Source organism: Kogia breviceps, chromosome 14, assembly GCF_026419965.1.
Source record: "Kogia breviceps isolate mKogBre1 chromosome 14, mKogBre1 haplotype 1, whole genome shotgun sequence".
Lineage (NCBI taxonomy): Eukaryota > Metazoa > Chordata > Mammalia > Artiodactyla > Physeteridae > Kogia > Kogia breviceps.
The window spans coordinates 36336636-36359104 of record NC_081323.1 but is presented as its reverse complement, the minus strand read 5'-3'; the positions used below and the strand labels follow the sequence as shown (position 1 = coordinate 36359104).

The following is a 22469-nucleotide window of genomic DNA, read 5'->3' as shown; positions in this document are numbered from 1 at the left end:
TAGGGAATGCCCAGATCTTACAAAACTCAGCTAAATCTGGTGAGAGGTTAAATTTTCCCTTCCTCGACTGTCAAAGCAATGGGATCAGACGGTCTCAAAGTAGGCGCGCCCCCGACCCAGGCTACTTGGCTTTGTGATTACTTTAGCAGAAGTTCTGAGCTACAAAATTTTTAACCAAGCGTAACTCTGTTTCCTGAACCAAAGGCACCTGAATAAACTGAAGCGAGTGGTTCCTTGAAATGTTGTCAGATTTGGTAGCTGTCATCATGTCCCCCTTAGAGTTCCTTCAAGTGATACCCGCTTTAAACAAAGGCTCCTGACGGCCCGTTTAGGACCAGCTCAGTACGGTTCTCTCACATACTCTCCATCCTGAAGTCAGGTGGACTATTTTAAAAGTGTATTTGCTCTTGTCTATGTAACTTCTATTGATTTGGGGTAGATACTGAGCAATTGTGAACATTTATTTAGTATTTACGTTAATCAAGAGGAAGATAAAAGTATGTAGATCGTTTTTTGCTCTTTAAAAAAACTCATTTTGTTCATACTTAGACCCAGAGGGCTTCATCATTTTCCCCTTTCCCCTCTCCCCCTCCCCGCCCTCCCCTTCACCTTCCCCTCTCGCTGCCCCTCCCCTTCCCCCTACCCCCTCCACAAATACTCTGCAGTCTCTGAATTTACCACTAGGTGGCAGCAAGAATTAGAGAGTGTTTGACAGACCCATGCACAGACCTACTATCCTGAAACAGCAAGATGCAAAACCTAGAAAACACAGGGTAGTTTTCAAGATGTGGAGGGTGAGCAGGAGATAGGAGGTCACTTGAGAAAGTGTCTGCATGGGCCGTTCCCTGATGATTTAAAAATCAGTCAGATAAACACCTGTCTGGAATCGTTTTGGTGAGACTGTGATAAACCCAGAAAAACTGCGGTTTCCTTCTAGCCTAATGAGCCCATGAGTTAATGGAACTTATGCATCTGCTCTTCTGTGCATTTAATTGGTTAAATTAAGTTAATTTTATATTATGTATAGTTTCCATTTAAATCATAGTTTTTATCCCCCTGGACTTTGAAGAATTTTCACTTTCAGTTTGTTTTAAACTATGCTTTTTAATTGATAGGACATAGGATTGGGCAAATGGTATAGATTTGTTTGAAAAAAAAAAAACTTTCTAGGGCTTTCCCGGTTGTGCAGTGGTTGAGGGTCCGTCTGCCAATGCAGGGGTCATGGGTTCGTGCCCCGGTCCGGGAAGATCCCACATGCCGCGGAGCAGCTGGGCCCGTGAGCCATGGCTGCTGAGCCTGTGCATCCGGAGCCTGTGCTCCACAACGGGAGAGGCCACAAGAGTGAGAGGCCCGCGTACCACAAAAAAAAAAAAAAAAGAAAAAAACAACTCTCTAGTATCTGTTTAAATAATTTGAGTTCAGTTTTCAGAGTTTCATCATACATATTTTTTCTGGATATTTTAAAGTATATATCTCAATTTGGGGGAGTACTGCAAAATATCCAGCATTCTAGATACTAAATACTACAAAAGCAACAAAATTAACCATAAAAAAACGTTAAAATGCACACACTAGGAATTTATATTTTTCTGAAATCTTAATAATTTCAAGTTCACTCTGCTCATGGGCTTCCTAGTAAATCTTGAGATTTGAAAATAACTACTTGAGTCCAAAAATCTAGAAAACTATAAAACTGTCTACCTCTTAACTCTCTTTTTAACTGTCAAGGTCAGTGTTAGTGGCACAGGGACTATATTCCTAATAATAGTTTCTAGGAGGCTCTAGAAATCTTTATGGAGCAGGTCAAGGCAGATATGTCACATAAAACAAATATTTGGAAACATACAAAAGAAAAATTGGTTTGGTGCTAAGACACAACTACACAGAGTAGAGATTTTTGTCCTCACTTCAGCCTCCCTGTAACAAAATGTCCTACAAATTCATCTCCACTCTTGGAGTTTACTGCTTTGGCCTGACCTACTCTCCCAACCTCAGGGAAACTGCTAAAACGGTCTCTCAAGAGCCAGCAAGGTTTTACTGTTTTGCCCACTGTGAGTTCGGAGCTGCTGTAGCTGATCCATGAACAACCCACAGTGAATCTTTCTTCTCCTTTCAAGACCTCCAGGTGAAATGTCAGGTACTTACTTCTCTCCACCTATCAGAGCTCCATGCCATGAGTGGCTTCTTGGAAGAAAGCCTGAGCTGATGGGGCTAGTTTCCTTATTTTTATTTTTTAATTTGCATTAATTCAGTTGCTGAGGAGATGGGGTCAACACTGCAGACCCCAGCTTCTAGGATACAGGTTTTTCTCGGGCAAGGATCCTGGGTCCTCTTGCATGCCTGGGGTTGAGCATTGGCTTTCACAGCCTCCACTGGCTGACCAGAGATTTGCAAATGAATGAAGCAAAAGTGACCCTCCTGACTGATAGGTTGCAGGGCGGAGATTCTCGAGGAGGGGACTGGGCAGCCAAGTTTGGCGTGAGTGTTAGCGCAGAAGCCTGGGGGCCAGACGAAGGCAGAAGCCAGCTCTGCCCTGCGTGCTCAGCCCTGGCTGTATTTAACAGCCCTTTGAAGTAAATGGGGGTCATGGAATGAATGCCAAGATGTTTACGCTAAGAGCCTCCTGTCTAACTTTCTCAGAGAAGCCACCCTTGTCCTTGAACTCCAGGCTCAGGGTTTTGCATTTACTAATGGTCTTGGAAACCTCGGTCTGAAGAGACCTCTAACCCAGCCCGAAGGAAAACAAAACACAGTCTCTCCTTAAGACGAAAGCTAACTCTTAATGAGGCTCATGGCATCCAGTGGGCAAGTGATAGGAGGAAATCGGAAAACCAGGAACCAAAGTTTCCTTGATGTTCTGCTGAGGGGACTCCAAGATTCCCACTTTCTGAACCACACAGGTAAATTACCTCCCATCCACACACAGATTTGAGAGAAAGTGGACTCAGTCTGAAAGAAGTAAGATTATGGGCAAGATAGTCTTACTGTTAAAAGGAAGTGATACTGTGCCGATGAGGCATCTATTCAAACTAAGGATGCATGTAACCTTGGCTTTGTGAAATTTCTCAATTTGATAGGAAAATTGGGGGTTGGGGACATAAAGACCCCTTTAGGGATCAAAGGCGGCTTTGTTTTGTTTCTTTGATCTTTGTCAGCAATGCCCCAAGTCTACAAGAATATTGCTATACCTGTTCCTAAGAATGTAGCTTAATACCTCCCTCTATGCTTCAGGGACCCTCACAATCCTTCCTCAGCCCCTAAACCCTTCTGTTTTCCATTAGACCATCAGTATTTACCAGAACCCCACTAAGTACCCACCACTATGGATTATAAGAAAGTGTATAATAAAGTATATAACTCAGTTCCCTACTCTCAAGGAGGTTCCAGTTTCTTTGGAGAAATAAATGTAATAGACAGGAAACATTTTGAAACTGATACAATTCAATCTGTGGTTTAGAACTATGAACACTTGAGTATATTAGGAATTCTCCTCTTCCCCTTGTCCTCCAGAGGTGCAGTCTCTGTGGATTAGGGAAAGCACCACAGGGATAAGTAGCAGTGAAGGTGGTCTTCTCTGTGCTCCCTAGGCCATCCCCCACCCCATGCCAAGCCAGCTCCTCTGGTCTGAAGAAGTAATACAGTGCAGAGCTAAGGGGTGTGCAGGGGGGCAGTAATCTCAGGACAGACTGTTTGGGTCCAAATCCTTGTTATCCAGCCACTTTTTGCACTTTTTGGTTGGATAATATTCTGATCTGTTCCATGACTCAGTGATCCCACCTGTAAAATGGAGATAAAAATCATACCTATCTCATAGCGTTATTGTGAAGCTGAGTTAATACATGCAAATGTACATGGAAAATACACGTAAAATTCTTAAAATGGAGCTTCAAGCAGCCAGTAAATATCAGCTCTGGGTCTATCAATGAACTGTCCGCTCTACCATCTTTGCAGTCATGCAATCTGCCATCAGGTCTGGGTTCTCCTTTCTTTAGAATGCCTCTCTTTTCCTTTCTTTTCACTCCTACTGTTAACCACCCAATAAGGATGGAGGAAGAGCTGGGCTGAAAATCTTTGGTTTGATGCCCGGGTCTACCAACATGCAGTTATGTAACCTTACAGCATTACAAGGGAGCTGGAATAAAGACACTGTAAGAAGTTTTTATATTTCGGTCCCCTCCTCCCAAACCATGCTCCCAGCATTAAGAATGTCTGAGATGGCAATCCATTAACAATAATTGCCAACAGCATCAGGTCACTATGTACTAGATGCTTTTTAAGCACTGTGTATGTATTAACTCATTGAATCCTCACAAGGGCCCTGAGGTAAGTATTACCATTATCTCATTTTTCAGAGAAGAAGACTAAGGCAGAGAGAGGCTTAGTAACTTGCCCATGGTCATATATCAGTAAGTGGCAGAGCCAGGATTTGAACCCAAGTGATCTAGTCTCCACAGCCTGTCTTGTAACTCTGCGTCAGAACTCCCCTCGAGGGAACAACCCCTCATCACCTTTTCTTGGAGGCACTAGATTCTCCCTCTGCTCCCATTTGACTCCTCCATCCTGTGCTGATTAAGATGCCATCTTTATTACTAATTTTAGCACGTGTCCATGCCCCTCCCCTCCTCTATCCCAATCTACCCATCCTTCAAGGTCAGATCATCTCCTCGAAACAGATCTTTCCCGACCACATGAGCCCTATCATCCCATTTCCTGCATCCCACACGCTGCCTCTTCACTGGCTTCCCCAGCATCCTGCTGGAAGGCACCAGCTCTCAGCAGAGAAAGAAAACACCTGCTGCTGCTCACGGAGGATTGTGAAGAGCAGCTTGGCTGTGGCTACTCTGGAAAATGACCGCCTCTCTCTCCCTGACCCTCCCGCCACATCCTCCATCCTCAAAGTGAACTTCCTGGATACCATGTGGCCAGCGCCTTCACTCAGGCCAACATCACACACATTCTCTTCAGATACAGTGAAAACACTGTTTTTATGAGATTCACTAAACAAAATAATGGACAGAAACTTAATTTTGATTTTAATGTGAGTGGAGAATGGCTGCCAGGGACTAGACTTTCTATCCTCCTCCTCTTCTTGGGCTCTGGCATTCAGAACATAGCCCAGAGCACATCCTGGTACAAACTTGCTGAATGGAAAGAGGGAAGGAGGGAAGAGGGGGGGATAGGGAGAGAAGGGGGCAAGGGAAGGAAGGAAGGAAGGAAGGAAGGGAGGGAGGAAGGGAGGGAGGGAGGGAAGAAAGGAGAGAGAAAGGAAGGAAAGAAATACTTAGAAATGGAAAGAAAAAGGATTTGAATGGAGAATTTTAAATTAAAATAACTAAAGAGAGGGAACTAAAGATGCAGATCTACTAGAGAATGGACTTGAGGACATGGGGAGGGGAGAAGGGTAAGCTGGGAGAAAGTGAGAGAGTAGCACTGACATATATACACCACCAAATGTAAAATAGATAGCTAGTGGGAAGCAGCCGCATAGCACAGGGAGATCAGCTCGGTGCTTTGTGACCACCTAGAGGGGTGGGATAGGGAGGGTGGGAGGGAGACGCAAGAGGGAGGGGATATGGGGATATATGTCTATGTATAGCTGATTCACTTTGTTATAAAGCAGAAACTAACACACCATTGTAAAGCAATTATACTCCAATAAAGATGTTTTTAAAAAAAGAGGGAATCAGTAGAAGCGATGGGGAAGGAAAAGAAGAAACAAACCAACAAAAAGGAATGAAGAGTGTGAAATGAAGGAGAAAGGAAGTCGGGGAAGCAGGAGCTTGGAAGAGGGGATTTAGGATGAAGGACATATTGAAGGAAGCAGGAAGGACAGGATGGAGTTACCTGTTCCCCCTGTGGGCCAGGTAGAGGCATCATGTCACCAACCACCTGTAAAGCAGGCCACTCACTTGACTATGAATGTTTAGGAAAGTTCATAGTAACTTTAGGTATTCTCTACTTACTTACCTATTAACTTTAGTTACTAGTTCGTAGGAAGATAAACGTACATTTAAAATGCTTGGGTTGGGAGGAAACACGACACCCATAACCCGAGGGAGAAAAGTGCCAGGCGGGCACAGTCCCAGGCGCGGAGGTGGGAATGGATGTGGCCGGTGAAGGGGAGTTAGGACGAGATGGGCCGGCTCAAAGCAGAGCTCTCCCCAGTTCATCTTCCAGGGAATGATCAGAGTAGATCCTAAGTGGGATCCTAAGCTGTCTTGTTATCCTGGAAGAGAAGGTGGCTGATGCTTTACAGACCCCACTGCTAATACAGAGCCACTATGCGCCCACTAGCTTTTCTGCAGGACAACCCTGAGGGTCCTGGGCTATGAGTCAGGACAGGTGGGCCAATGGATGGTCGGCCTGGCCAGGGCTGAGTGCCTTCAGGTACCAGCTCTGAGTCCCCCATCATCGCTGTAGAATGAGGTGATTGGAGCTTCTTCAGGCTCTCAGCATGCTTACCTGGGACTTCAGGTTTGGCCTCAAGGGTCAGACATGCAGGTGGAGAATCATTCCTACCACTGTACAGACCAGCATCCTGCAGTGGGTCAGAGCTCCAAATAGGGTTACACAGAAATCTCAATAGTTGTCTCCTGCTCAAGGCACAACTAGAGTTTATCTGGTCCTCACCTCCACCTGGGTTTAATTTCTCTCCTCTCCCTTATGCTGCTCCCTTCCCCTGAAAGTTTTCCTTTTATCTTTGTCTGTCTTCTTTCTTCAAGACTTAATTCTACTTCCTCACTGGAGCATCCCTTATCTACTCCCACTGGTAATATCCCCTCTCCTTCCTCGGCCATCTGGTAGCCCCGCTGCATAAACTAGTCTGCATGTCTTGTTATTTTTCCTGCCATTACTCCTCCATGGGTACAAGCTAAAGTAATATGCTCAAGGGCAAAAAAACACATCCAGGATTTTTCTTTGGACTCTCCTGAATAGTAAACCAATGCTCGTATGGGCTAGGTACCCAAGCATATGTCTAGGAAACCACTTTTCCTTTACACATCTGGTTTTGCCTTACAGAACTCAACTCCAAATTTGCAGCATCCCATTTTTGTATACCTTCTAGATTGTTTAGGGAGAGACTAAGAAGAAGGGATAGAAAAAATAAAGAGTTCGGTGATGCCCACTGAAAATCAGACCACATTCGAGAATCAAATGTCTTGTGCTATGATGGGTGGAGATGGGGCCAACAACACTGAGATTTATTTGCCTTCTTTTTGGATTTCCCTCCTGTATTAAAGGACCTTGTGGATTATTTACGGGCTCACTCACATAGCGCTGCTTATGCCACCTCCATGAGCCCCCCGATAGCAGAGCAAATCATCAGAGCAATGAAACTCATCATGGGACTAGATGGGACCACGCAAGGTAAGAGGGTCTGCAGCAAGCACATCTCCCGTGAATTCCTTTCCTAGACCTCTCCCTGTCTCCCTTCTGCCCCATCAACCTCCCCCCTTTTCAAATATACATTTCTTTTATTTTTTTTCTTTTTTTGGCTGCATCGCGTGCCATGTGGGATCTTAGTTCCCAGACCAGGGATTGAACCCACTCCCCCTGCAGTGGAAGTGCAGAGTCTTAACCACTGGATTACCAGAGAAGTCCCTATACACCTTTGTCTTAACCAATTTCTAAATCAAGCCATATGCTCATCAATAATACATAATACATAACAGTACAGAGTACATAAATGTACTAGAACTGCCGTCAGCACACAAGTAAGTGGAAGATACTCTTTTAATGCAATGAAAACTTTCTAATTCACCTGTTAATGTGATCAGCAAGTATGGATAATTGTGTTTATGAAGCCAAACTTGGTGTGTGTTTGCCTGTGCTTTCTTGGAACTGTCACTTGTGTTTCCCTGGGAACAACCTAGTCAATTTAATATTCATTTTCTTCATCCACCCACCCATCTATCTCATCATTCATTTATTCATTCATTCATTACCAGACAGGAGCTGGGGAGAATAAATTCACCACTGCCCATTTAAGAATATATGTACAAAACATTCACAACGATAACTTACCAGCCATTTCTTTGATGTTGGATCACCACAGCCAAGGTGTGCTACTTTGTTCAACTCAAATGAGCTTAACCTTTTTTTTGAAAAATGGTTTCATCAAAGGCTCTTGGAACTCTCCATCTTTCATATACAGTTTATAGAGCTTCTACTATTTATCACAATGGGGGACAGTGATGACTAGGGCAGTTCTTGGTGTCAGGCAATCTAGTGAGTGTGTTTGTAGAAGCAGCAAATTACCCTGGCCTCAGACCTGCTCACTGGACTATGCAATCCGTGTGGCCTGACCCACCTCTCAGCTGATGTGAAACCCTATACTGTCTAGTGCAATGTTCCAAGCCTACTATTTCAGTAGAAATATGGAGAGATCCATCATTTTTCAATTTTATTAAAACAGCAGAATACTTTATTCACATACACATTTTACCCAGAAGCCTACTATATATAAAACAGATTAAAACAGGGCTGGTGCGGATGACATAGTGTCTCTACGTACCTCCAAACCAATGGTCCCTGAAGCCCTTCCACTGAGCCACCGTGCTCCTCAGTCACTGGGTTGAAAAGGATAGACTTTTCTTTTTCACTAAAGCAAGAAAATGGCCTGGAGGGTGACTTTGTTCCTCTGTGTAAAATGCAATGATTGACTGACCTCTCATGTCATTTCCAGCCATGTCTTTTGGGTTTTATGATTCTGTGTCTTATTGAATAGTCTGTGTGAAAAAGAAATTCGTCGCAAAACATCGAGCTGATCTCCCTGTGCTATGCTGCTGCTTCCCACTAGCTAACTATTCTACATTTGGTAGTGTATATATGTCGATGCTACTCTCACTTCTCCTCAACTTCCCCCTTCCCTTCCCCGTGTCCTTAAGTCCATTCTCTATGTCTATATCTTTATTCCTGCCCTGCCACTAGGTTCATCAGTACCTTTTTTTTTTTTTTAGATTCCATATATATGCATTAGCATATGGTATTTGTTTTTCTCTTTTGCTTTGCTACGACCTAGAAGGGTGGGATAGGGAGGGTGGGAGGGAGGCTCAAGAGGAAGGGGATATGGGGATATATGTATGCGTATGGCTGATTCACTTTTGTACAGCAGAAGCTAACACAGTATTGTGAAGCAGTTATACTCCAATAAAGATCTATTTTTAAAAAAAGGAAATGCGAATCCAGTCCATCCATGATGCAATGCTTAAGGGCATAAACTGAAAGCAGCTGCCTGGCCTTGACTCCTGGGATACTACTTAACTTGCTGTGCAGTCTTAGGCAAGTGACTTCACTGATCTGCTCAACCCTGAGCAAGTTATTTGTCTGTGCTTCAGTTCTTCCAGCTGTAAAATAAGGAAAGGGATATTGAGGAACTAAGGTTTTTGTGAGAATTAGGTAAAATGAGACATATAAAATGCTTCATTATGACTGAAAACAATTCCATCTATAGTAAGCATTGTATAATTGCTTGCTACATTACTTGGTATTATTCCTGAGGGGTTCAAGAAGTATTTGGACTATGTCTTGGAGAAGCTGTAGGAAGGATTCTTGTGATGCAAGTGAGGTAAGACTAGATTTCCTTCAAGGTCCTGGATTAGTCAGGATAAACTAAATTATGCCAGTGTAACAAATAAACTTTGAGAATCTCAGTGACTTAACTGAATCAAGGTTTATTTCTTGCTCTCAGATCTAATACCAGATCTAATACAAATCGGACATCTCCCTGCCCACTTCATCTCCTTAGGAAGTGACTCAGGCTTCTGCGAGCTTGAGGCTTGGCCATCTCAGCACCTGGCCTCCACAGACGCCATGGTAGAGAGTAAGAACATCAGCCTGGCAGTGACACATCACCTTGCTTACCATCCATTGGCCAAAACTAGTCACATGGCCCACCTGAATTTGGGGAAACGGTGGTGGTAAATTAAGAGATGTGGATATAGATATGAATAAGCAGATATCTTTCAACCTTCTAAAGCTGAAACTTGAAATAGACCTGTCTCCAATTCCCACATAAGCTGTCCGGTTGTGTGAAAAAACTGGTCCAGAACCACTGGAACTCTCTCAAAGTCATCTTAATGATCTTCTTGACTATGTGCATTTCTTAATGGAAAACAATTACTTGAGACTAAAGCTAAAATGCCAGTTAAATGAATTGTCCTATGATGACCAGAATTATCCATTGGTCATATTTTCAAGATGAATAACTAGAAAAAAGTTACCCTGAAAATTAGCCTATGTCTTAATAAAGATCACTACTTTCTTAAGCCCTGTAGTGTATATATTATCAGCATCCGTTGATTAACATGTCCCCAAATTGACAGTCTTTTCCTTCCCACCTCTGGTTGGCTTTACCACTTCATCACAGACAGAACTCACTCTATTTATCTGACCAAAAAGATCTGCAGAAAAGTTACATGTAAAGACATGATCATAAGAACTTTGATAGCTATCTATCATCAGTTTTTCTTCCTCTGAGGGGAGAGATATTTCAATTGGTTCTCTCTCTTGCCTTATAATTAAAGAATTGCCTGGTCATTATTTTTAACCTCCCAGTTAAAGGGTCTCACTTCACTCTTCTTGCCATCTTAAGAGAAAAAAGAAAGAAATGAGAAAAGGATACGTGTCCAGTCTGTGTTCTCAGAATCAAGTTAAGGGGAATCAAGGAGAAAGATTGGACAGTTTCTTTTCAAAGGAACTAACAAAAGAAAAGTGATAAAAAAGAAAACTGACTGAATCATCAGCCAAGTTTCAGATGGTTCAGCCTGACATGGCTTTTGAAGAATTCAAAAGCACACAGTGAATCATCACGCTGGCCTCATTGACAACAATGCCTGCTTTAAATAAGATAAACAAGTCTGGTTGGGAACGTTGCAGTAACTCACTCCTTTCTGCAGAGATAGACCAACTCTCAGGGTAAAGTTGCCCAAAGCTCAAAGGGCTGCACTTCGTCGAGCCAGAGCTGCCTTATGGGATCTGAGAAAGCACCCCGCTCCGAGCCTTGATCTTCGGCTGCTCCCCTGCCGCTGTGATTGGAGCCTTTCAAGGCTTTGTTTTGGGTTGAGTTTGGGGACCCGTTGGCCAGATCTGTTGCTTGATGAATGTCTTCACTTTAATCTGCAAGGCAAAGCCATACGCTTCAAAGAAAGGCAGACTACAGGGATAAGGTCAGTGTTCTTTGAAGCCAAGGTTCAAAGATGAAATAGCAGTCCCAGTGAAATGACAATGTTTATGCACAAACAGCCACCTTGACTCTGCAGCCAGGCTGCTCATGGAGTTAATGCACCACAAGCTGAGGGGCTGCAAGCCACCCAGGCCTTCCACAGGCACCGAGGCCCTCCTCGTCTCCTGGCCTGTCACTTCGTGCAGCACAATGAACCCAGAGTGGAGATTTGGTTTCTCCATCCTAATGGATGTTGGGTGGTCCCCCAGCCAAACCAATGCTGTAAGCCCTTCAAGGGCAAGAGCTGTGTCATGAATTAATTTGGTGTCCTTCTGAGTGCCAAGCCTAGTGCTCAGCTTAATAACTATGTCATGACTCAATTTCTATCTTGCAGACCCACTCGATTTCAGATCAGCATTTATGCTAAACAAGGAGCCTTGAAAGGCTCCAAGATGGAGGGAATGTTTATCTCATAGGACTGGGAGCTGGGAGTCAGTCCCACACCAGTTGTGGCAGCTGAAGGGATGACTCAGTGATGGGGATACCTTAGTGATGAACACCAGTTTTGAAAAGGTCCAGAAAGATGGCAGCTCTGTCATTTTCTTCATCAAGACATGGCCCAGGCAGGAGGGTGAGGCCCAAGCGACACCAACCACTCCCATAAAGAAAGCATCATCAACACTTGTCTTATTATTTATTTAAATCTTTGACATATTTTTCAATTAATCAGTCAACATTCTTTTTGAACCCCCAGTTTGGGCTCTCTGTCCCCCAACTCTGGGTAAACTTTCACTTCTCAGAGAAAATAGAAGTTGTATCGCGTGGAGGCGTTAGGGTGCATGCTTTGCAGCCAGACTGCATGGGGCCCGGTCCTCGACCCACCACTTGCTCCATGAATGGCAAGTTGCTTACCCTCTGTTAGCTTCAGTTCCTTCGTTGTAAACTGGGGTTGTAAGGAGGATTAACTGATGTAATGTAGATAATGAACTTAGCATGATGCTTGATGCATAGTAAGCACCCAATAAAGGTGAAAATTACTATTGTTTTTAACTCATCTGCTTTCTCCCCTTCCTTCTCTAATTTTTCCAATAGTTTTTATGCACCCTGGGATCTTCCTGTCTCTCAGGCCTTACACCTACTCCATCAGCAAATCCTGCAGCACTTCCTTTGACATATCCCAGGAATCAGGTCCATTCTCACCCTCTCCACCAGCGCCTCCATCACCTCTCACCTGGATCACTGGAATGATCTCCACTCCCCATTCTTGCCATTTTATGACTTGTTCTCCACACAGAAGCCAAAATTATCTTTTAACAAAATGTAACCCAGACCATATCACCCCTTCACTCAGAACTTTTCATTGTTTTCCAGCTTTCTCAGTGTAAAGTCCAGACTTTGGCCTTCCGGGCTCCTCCTGATGTGGTCTTCCATATTTCCTACTACTCTTTCCCTTGCTTGGTCCACTCCAAGTAGCTGGCATACTTGTTTTTCCTAGAACGCAGGGAACAGCTCCCACAAAGGGTCTTTGCACTTGCTGGCCTTTCTAGAACATCATGTCCAGCCAACACATGCATAACCCACTCCCTCACTTTCCTCACATCTTTGCTCAAAATCAGCCTTATGAGAGGGGCAGCTGTATCCTTAATTGCACACCCCTTCTTGTCCCTGTCATTCTCCTCACCTTGCTTCAGTCTTAGTAGCATTTATGAGCACCTGACCAATTATACACGTATCTGCTTATTTTCTGGTTTCCCACTAGGATGTAAACTCCAGGAGAACAAGCATTTTGTCTGTCTTGCTCCTGACACCGAGGACAGTGCCTGGCGATGACAAGTTCTCAACAAATATTTGTTGAATCCTTCTCTCTTTCCCTCTTAGCTCAGCAAATAAACGACCCCTATCTCTTCCATATCTCTGTGCTTGATTCTCTCCCTTCCCACCTTCTAAAGGCACCGGCCCCTTTTCTCAACCAGGAACCTGTTCATCTCCTTCATCGTAAAAAGCATCCCCTCACCCCTTCTGTGTCAATAGCTGTCAAGTCGCACACCTTCCATTGCTGCAAATCTTCTCAGAAGAATGGCCGTCTGCCTGCTCCCCTCCCCCTCCCCCTCAGCCATCAGCCCTCATCCTCTGCCCATTTCCATGGACTCTGTTCCCTCAGAGGTCGCCGCTTCCCACCGACCCTGGTCCTTCTCCAGCTGACCTTGACTGACCTTTCCACCTCATCCTCTCTCCTTGAGAACAGTCTTCCCTTAGTTGTGGAAGATGCTGTTTTTTTCTGGTTCTCTTTTATTTGTTTGTCTGTTCTTCCTCCCCTTCTCTGCTAGTTTTTCTTCCCATTTGCATGTGTCAGAATTCCATCCTCTGCTCTCTTTACATTCCCCTCTGCACACGTATGCCCCCCTTTTTCTTTTCTGTGATGTAGAAACGTGCTTCTCAAACTTGAGCCTGTATCAGTGTCTCATGAAAAGGTGATGAAAACTTCTCCACTTCAGAACAGATAATATAGATCACTCCATTGGCTAAGGCATTCCTTATCTGACCAAAATGGCTCTCAGAAAAAGAATCTCTGTGATTTCATCAACTTTTCCTACTGTTATTTCAGTGCTAGGCCGATGAGATGATCACCAACGCTGTGAATCACAAAACCGTCTTTTGCTATCATATGCATGGAAATATTTGATTTGTTCATAATTGAGTGGTCAGTAGTGTTTCCCTAGAGAGGAAAAGAGTAGTGGAAATTTACTTACAGGTGAAAATAAATACAGAGTTCCAATTCCTAACATATAATACCCAACTTCAGTAGAATACACCTTCATCGTTGCTAATAAAATCTCCTATGCTTAAACAATGAAGTTAAGAAAAATAGAATTTTCTATTTTTCTTCAAAGTCACACTTGTCCCTCTTTGCCTGTAAACAGAAGGAGTTTCTGGGTGGCAGGGTGGGGGACGTGTCTGGATGTTGTATAGGTAGAGAAAAACTAAAGGTAAAATCAAGATGGAATAATGAATTGTGTTCTTCCTGGAAATAAAGGAATTCGCTCTACAGGATCCTCAAAAAAATATAGGAATTTGACAGGATGGAATGCAATAGGCTGTTTTTCCTTTTTAATTTAATGTATTTTCTGAATATAGTATTCTGGGATTATTGCTACAAAAAGATGAGACAAATAGTATTACCATCATCCTTCCTCAATCATCTTAGATATTAACCAAATAATTTCCTCAATTCTCCACTTTCAATATTTTAATATGGAGACACAGGCTTTGGTGAACTATAGCAGGAAGGCCAATAAGAGAAGTGAGGAAACTGACTCGAAAAATTAGAGCTAAGTACCCCAGCCATTGTGCCAGTACAGGAACTTTGCCTCAAGCTGAGCTTCCTTTGCCCTTTAGAAAATCAGAATTGTGATGAGCCCAAGATCTGAGGAGGAAGTATTAAATAGACATGCTCCCCAACAGAGGGCCTCCTCACACTAACTTTGTGAGGTTTTATTTTATTTCTTGCATGACTTGAGAGGTATTCAAAACATTCCATCTGTGAAGAAGCTGTTACTAGCCCTAGAATTCTGCTTGTACATCTCATGCTGCCTTTGGTGAGACTGAGGAGTGAAGACCCTCAGTTAATGGGAGTGTTCTTCTTTTTCTTCTGAGTTTCGGCCTCTGGGGTAGCAAGGCTCTCCATTCCTGAACTGGGGAGGTGATATCTTTTAAATGTGCATTTGGTTATATTACGGTGTCACTACTTTATGGTGACATTGCCCATTCCAAAATTAAAACTGAGTATTCTGTCCCTTCACTGCCAAATCCCTGGTTCTAGTCCCTGAGAATATCTGAGGGGTTAAAGATCACTGTGGTTTCTGTTCAAAACGGAACAGCAGTGGAAAAGGGGGGATGCATTCTGTTAGTGGATGAAATTCAGATCATGTTCAAAAACACAGATATGTCAAAATCAAAGAAAACAACTGGAGCCCTCTCTGATTTCCAGCAGCTTCCACCTTCCCTCATTTTTCACCCCTTGAGCACCACCCAGACCTTCCTTGTTCCCGAGCCTGGACACAGATGCCCTTGTATTTTATGCTACTCCAGCTCACCTCTCAGAACAGGCTCAGACCCAAACTTGGAGACCAGGTGAAATCTGGACTCAGGATGGCTTGAAATGGGGATTCATGCTGGAGTGACCCTTCTAGCACCTGCCACCAACCCAGAGAGACCATCCCTAACCACCCTTTCTAAAATATCACCCCTTCCCTTGTGGGCAACTCTATCTACTCCCTTATTCTGCACCATTTTCCTTCATAGCACTTACCACCACCTGGAATTATGTACTTGTTTCCTTGGTTATTTTCTGTCTCCCCAGGAGAATACAAGTGACATGAGGGCAGGGACACTGTCCCCAACTTCAAGCAGTATATGTTGGCTGAATGAATGATCCCATTCAGTGTAAGCTTTGGCCATATCCCAGCAACTATTCATAAGGCATTGGTACCACCAATTGGTATTCCCTCTATCTAGAAGATTCTCATCTCTCCCCACAAACCCACTACACCCATTCTTTATCTCCTGAATCTCTGTTCAGCCTTCTGAGTCCTCTCACAGTGGCCACAGTCAAGAAATAATCCTTCCTTCCTCTGTCTCATGAAATCTTTGGCTCTTATGTTAGTCACACATACCCTAATCCAGTCCTCCAAATGGGTAGTGATTGATTAATTAATTGTGCCTTGAGCATCAAATATGTGAATGAATGAAAACTGAATGACCAAATTTGGGGCTAAGCAGATTTCCTGGACAAGGCTTGAATTCTAATCACTCTCTATAAACAACTACAATATCATTTCTTTAGAGGTTACTTATGGAATTATTTTGGTTCAAATACTGGAGTTATAATCACTTCCTTGGTAGATATATGCATAAGCCAAAATGTAGAGTTCCTTTCGTCTTCTTTTGAGAAATGAATGGTTTTACATTATTACATATGCTAAGGCTTTGTCTAGACACCATCTAATATAGAGGTGAGTAAGCCAGATAATTCAAGCCACTACTACCAAATAGCAGAAGCAAAAATGGAGTTTTTCCTTTAATTATCCAAGCAGTTAGCTGAATCCTTCACTTAAGGTTTCCTAGGGAGACACCATCCAAATCTCATAAATGCATTTGACTCACACAGTAATCAGCAAAGACTGGGCACCAGCTAATCCTCTCTGTCCGAGTTGAAGTACATTTCCAAAACAGAGGTGAGCAGGTGTTCTTTGGCATCCAAAATGGCATTTTCCACTGAGTATGTTGGAGGGACCTCCTCCCCTCCTCTTATCCATCTTAATGATGATTTGCACTTAGGGTCTTTTTCAATCAAGAGACTTCACGTTTTCATGACATTATTTGGTGACTAGTAATGAGAGGTTGAAAAAAATAAAATTAACACTGAAAAATTAGAGTTTCCATTTACCAGGGCACCATTTAGCCAATGAAATGTAAAAGGGCATTAGGATTTTGAATCCTTGAAAATTTTTCATGGTATCTCTCTTACAAGGTCTGTATTAGTTAAGGTTAATTACTTGTTGTAACAAACTCCAACATATAACACAATAGACATTTTTCTGTTGCTCATATAGAGCCCAAAATGGGTGTAAACACAGCCTCCTTCCATCTTGTGGCTCCTCCAACTTATGGCTTCCAAGGTTGCCATCAAAGGGGTGAGGAGCAAAGAGGATCATGTGTGTGAAGTTTTCAGGGCCCATAACTGGAGTGGTATGTTTCGTTTCTGCCTACATCCTATTGCTGGGACTCAGTCACAGGACCTTGCCTAACCACAAAGCATCCTGGGAAATGAAGTTAACTGCCTGCCTAGCAGGAGGAAATGGGGTTGGTGAATGGCCAGCCAGTCTTTGCCACAGGACTTAACCTCAGCCCAGGACATTCTTTCCCCAGTCTTTCTGATGGACGTATACTGTGGGAAGACATTGTGTATTTTAGACAGTTTCCCAATCTCTTTCTATTGACTTAATAAATAAACTCTTGACCTGGAGTGGAATAAAAGTAGCCCAAGGAAAAAGAAAAACAAAGTCCAAAAGACTGAAGACAAATCTCTTCCTTTTACAGGGACTCTCGGGGCTTCTAGTCTGGCTTTTACTATAACCACTTCTGCTTCTTTCCCGTAGAACATAGTCCCAGGCCATGGCAGGTATTGAGATCATTATCATTATGATGGTGCTCAATTCCCCAATGCTGTGTACTTTTTGGAGGCAGAAAATGGCCCCTGGGCATAATGCTTCCCTGAAGTAGCTAAAAAGACATGAAATTGGAACAGCTCTGGAAGTCAGGCCAGAACAGGAGAGAATGTGTATTTTGGAAGTAGTAACACACTCTCAGAAAATCAGGCCATTTTTCTGAAAGGGAGGATGTGATGAGACAGAAAATTATAAATTGCATCATTATCAGAAAATTATGAATTGCAATTTAAAACATACAGTTTAAACACATGGACATTTAGGTTAGTTATCTGAATTGGATGGGTTTATTTTGAGTCACCCCAACTCTCTTATTCAGCCACACTTTGGTTCTTTTGAGACCATGGACTAAAAGGAGGCTAAGAGGCTTTAAAAAGTATCAAACTTCTGATGTTCATTACATCAGCACCCAGCATGTGACTAATCAAGGTAAACTAGTCACAAGGGAAAACTGAATTCTAGGCCCAGGAAGAAAAATAAAGCTAGCAACTTCATATCAAGATTGAATTTAGGGCTTCCCTGGTGGCGCAATGGTTGAGAATCCGCCTGCCGATGCAGGAGACACGGGTTCGTGCCCTGGTCCGGGAAGATCCCACATGCCGCGGAACAACTAAGCCCGTGAGCCATGGCCGCCAGGCCTGCGCGTCCGGAGCCTGTGCTCCGCAACGGGAGAGGCCACAACAGTGAGAGGCCCGCATACCGCAAAAAAAAAAAAAAAAAAAAAAAAAGATTGGATTTATATGAAAATATGATTCTACTCAACATTGCCTTAAGCATTCCATCTACTTTAGGAAGCACTAAAATCTGTGTGCTTCTGTTATGTACATGTGGACAAATGCACTCCACATAATTCGTTCTGTACCATATCTGGGATTTTATAAAAATGTTTTCCAAAGGCTTAAATTTCTGTTTTGTATTCAGTTCTTAGGAGAAGGAATTGAATAAAATGGCAAGGTCTTTCAAATAACTTCATTAATTTATGAACCTCAATTATTTTTCTTTTCTTTACCCTCTGGAGAGGAAACTGAAGATAAAAGAAAAAAGAGTGAGACTTAAAATATAATGCATTCACACTGGAAAATACAACCATGCCTCATTTTTAGATTATTTTGTCTGGATTACTTCATTCATCCTGATCATTTGTGAAATTTTATCATGAGATTGGCAGGTGAGGTACTGACCCTGCTTCTAACCCGACACGGACTTGGAGAAAGTGGCCCCCGCGCCTTCCAGCTGTGACCTTGGACCTTTGCTCTGGTCCCTGGAACAGGGCACACATATTTTTACACTTGAGTTTGATAGGTTTAAAAAACGGGAGAGACTAACTGGGAAGATTTAGTGCTTTGAAAGGGGAAGGAAAGGAGTACACTGGGTGACAAGCAATTCACTCACCAGAGTGGAATTTTCTCACTTTCCTACTGTTTATATTTGACACGAGATCCATTCACAAACATCTCTCATAAGATGTTGCTTCTCTGCAGGGCAAGCTCTTTGGGGGCTGCAAACTACACTTATCCATCCAAACTATCAAGCTTATCTCGTGGCTGTTCTTACTGACTTCCTCTTCACCCAGAATCTCTGTGAGGAAGAGACAGTGAAACCCAGAAAGGACTGTGATTAGGGAGATGATACTGTGATAATTAGACATGGAGTTTTTAAAGGTCATCTCAGCATCTACCTTGGCATAGAGTTCAGCGAATACAAAATTGACTTCCTCCAAGTTCTTTTCTCCCCCTAAACCCAGCCACACGTCGTTGGTTCTGTCCCTCTGAAGTCCCTCCGTGAATGCAGAGGAGCCCATAGAGAATCCCACCCATAATAGGCCATCTGAGGTCCCTGGCATCCAAGGCCCATGGCATTGTTGAAGGAGGACCCAGCCGCTGCTTCCTAAATATATTTGCCACTTGGTTACCAGCTGGAGATGCAAAGAGAGGCAGAGAAAGAGACAGAAGGCACGGAGGGCTGCGTTTTCTAAATGGTTTCAAGCCACTGGCCTTTCAGCAACAGCTAACGCAGAACAGATGGCAGTGCTACGCTCGGCTGGCTTTCAACTGAGGGGCTGCCTCTGTCCATGATTAATCACCTGTGCTGGGGGGTAAGAAAGTTCTACCTGGTCTTTGAGGGGGGGAACCTAAGGTTGGGGTCAGCAAGCAAAGTGACAGGTGTTGCCTCTCTGCCCTATTGCTGCTCACGTGCTTGTAGGACCATGCTGCGGGGAAGGGGGTGGGCATCCAGTAAACACAGAATTAGCCAACCTGTGGAGCCCCAGCTAGGAGGGGAAGTTTGTCTGGTTGTGTAGAAATCGCTTGAAAAATGTTCCACAACGTTCTCTCCGTTCATTCACTTCACCTTAAGAGTTAGCCAAGCGTAGAATTTTATGGCAGTTCAGTAAATTCTGCGCTTGCTTTGAGGCCTTAAAAGATTTCCCCAGCAAGAGTGTAAAGAGAATCTGTTTGTCTTTTAGATGGCACTGGGGCAAAAGGATAACATGGCCACTTCCTTCCTCCCGTCCTACAAACAAGATATCCTTTTACACCATGAGTCCTACAGAAGTTACCTCTTCACTCTTGTTTCCTCTGTGGGGATGGAGTCTGAGATGGGGGAGTTGTGATGTAGCACACATGGAATTCTCTGCTGGTTCAGTCCAACTGGAGAAGAACATGATTCCAGCTGCAGGATCTTTGAGGGTGAAGGGGAGTTACTGTTCCACATTGATCTTTGTTTTCTCCATCACGGGTTCACTTTCAGCTCAGCAGCAAAAACCCCAAAAGCGGGGGAGTACCGTAGTCCAGCCCAACTCTTGTCTGGAGAAGTTTGGGGGAGAAAATCAGGTCAGCCACAGCCAGGGAGGATTAAGCAGGTGGATTTGTGGCTGGAGAAGGCCAGCGTGTGCTCTAGGCTAGACAGAATGTATTCGTTCTCTATTTCTATGTCACAGATGACGACAAACTTCGGGCTTCAAATGACATCCGTTTATTATCTCACAGTCCCCTGGGGTCGGGAGTCTGGGAAGTTTCTTCTCTTCTCAGGCCCTGGCAAGGCAGAAATGAAGGTGTCAGCAGCTTTTTTCTGCAGTTCACACTCCTCTCCCAGGCTCACATGTGGCGGTGGCAGAACTCAGTTTCTGGGGGTTGCAGGACTGAAGTCCCTGTTTGCTTGTCAGCTGTCAGCTGGGGCCCCTCTCAGCTCCTGGAGACTTGAATTTCTTACCATGTGACCCCCTCCATCTTCAAAGCCAGCAGTGGAGAATCTCTTTCTTTAGAAAGAGCCCAGTCCTTTCTAAGAGCTCATGTGATTACGTCTTAAGTACTGGTTAATGTCCCTGAAATGTATTTTGTTTTTGTAAAATAGGACTTTATGTAGTTAGATTTCCAGTGGTCATATGCTTCAACTTGAATACTGAGAATGAACATTATTCTGGTGAATATTTAATTCTGGGGGTTAAGAAAATATCAAAAGGCATGTCCTAGGCACCAAAACAAAAAAACAAAAGAAACTGGGGAGGGTACAGGAACAACCAGATTGGCTGTAGACACCACAGGTCACTTCCATTGATCACAGAGGCCCAGCCTTAGAGGGCACATCCAAGCAAGTCAGTTCAGTCTTTGGTGAAGACTGGAAATGAATAGTTTTCGATATTTTTGAACCACAGAATTTTTTTTCACATGAAATGTACGTGGAAGTCCATTTTATACCAATTTTAAAAACTTTACAACACTCTTATAGGACTTATTGTGTGTGCCAGACACTGTCCAAAGTGCTTAAAATCGAATCCTCATAACAGTATGAAACGGGCATCCTTCTTATTATTATTGTCATTTTCATTATTCACATTTTACAGGTGAAGAACTTGAGCTGCAGAAGGATGAAATGCCTTGCCCAAGATGGCAGAGAGGATTTTGAAGCCAGGAAAATTAGGCTCACGGTCCTTGAGTGCTTGGCAGAGATGCTGTTGTCATGGAGACAGCTTGGAGGGTGGAATGTTCCGATCTCCTAGCCGTTGAGCCCCTCCCTCAGTTTTTCCCTGCCCCCCCTCCCTGAGGCTTCCTCAGTGCACACCCCACCCGGCAGACACTTTGAAAACCAGAGGTTTGAATCATGCACACGCTGCCTCGATGGGGCTTCCTAGAGGCTACTTTCATTTGCACTGTTTCTCAGAGCGCTTTCAGGGGACCCCCATTAACCCAATTCCTCAGCCAGGACCTCTCCTTTGCCTCCTTGCCACAATCTTTGCTGAAACACATCTCACCAACTTCTGCTGTCACTCTGGCCTCCTTTCGTGTCTGGCCACCTCTGGCTTTCCCCTTATCCTACTCCACGTACTACATATACACTATAACTTCCTCTTCCTAAACCCCCTCAGAACATGGCATATCCTGTTTGTGATGCTTCCCTGTCTCCCTAGCGCCCACCACCTCTTAGGTTGGCATCTGCAGCCCTCTGGGTCTGATTCCACTGATCTTTCTCATGACTGTAAACCAAACATTCTAGGCAAGTGAGCTAACCATCCCTTCTGGCGCACAAGGTGTTCACTTACTACCTCTAGGTCTTTGCTCCAAACTCCCAGAGCATTTCTTCCATGGGGCATTCAGTTTTCTGCCATCTGTGATTATTACGTACTTTTTCTAGGCTATAAGCTCCTTGAAAATAATAGACATATTCATCTTTTAATTCTACCCTGAACACAACAGCCACTCACACGGAAAAGGACGAAATAACATTCTCCCCAAAGTCCTGGAAAATAGATTGTTATCATCCCCATTTAACAGATCAGTAAATTAAGGCTCAGATATGAGTGACTTCCTCATCTCCATAGAAAAAGAAAAGGGCAGATGGGAGCTGACACACGGACCTGTTGATGGAGGGGAAAAATGCAAAAATACTTGGAGACAAATTGCTCTTTGGAGGCTTCAGTTAGAATCAGCCTTATTATCTTCATAGAATCAACAACCACAACAGTTTATGACTACGAGTGATGGTTCAGAACTGGAGTGCACACCGCAGTTACCCAGGGGGAGGTTTTGTAAAAGGTCCACACCAATCTTTCTGGAGCAGAATATCTGCAGAAGAGGCTTACC

At 43.7% G+C, this 22469-nt stretch overlaps 1 protein-coding gene across 2 annotated transcripts in view; it reads left to right on the top strand.

Moving 5' to 3' along the window:
- The window catches only part of SPTLC3 (serine palmitoyltransferase long chain base subunit 3), a 129542-nt gene that overhangs the window by 87989 nt on the left and 19084 nt on the right, over nucleotides 1-22469 (top strand). Inside the window, exons 10-11 of one of the 2 annotated variants that reach the window (XM_067011989.1) lie at nucleotides 7242-7368; nucleotides 7525-7670. In XM_067011989.1, coding sequence (XP_066868090.1) covers nucleotides 7242-7368; nucleotides 7525-7670 — 273 coding nt within the window. Of the gene's footprint in view, nucleotides 1-7241; nucleotides 7369-7524; nucleotides 7671-22469 lie in introns of those variants that run through there. The other variant, XM_059037525.2, reaches the window with a different exon arrangement.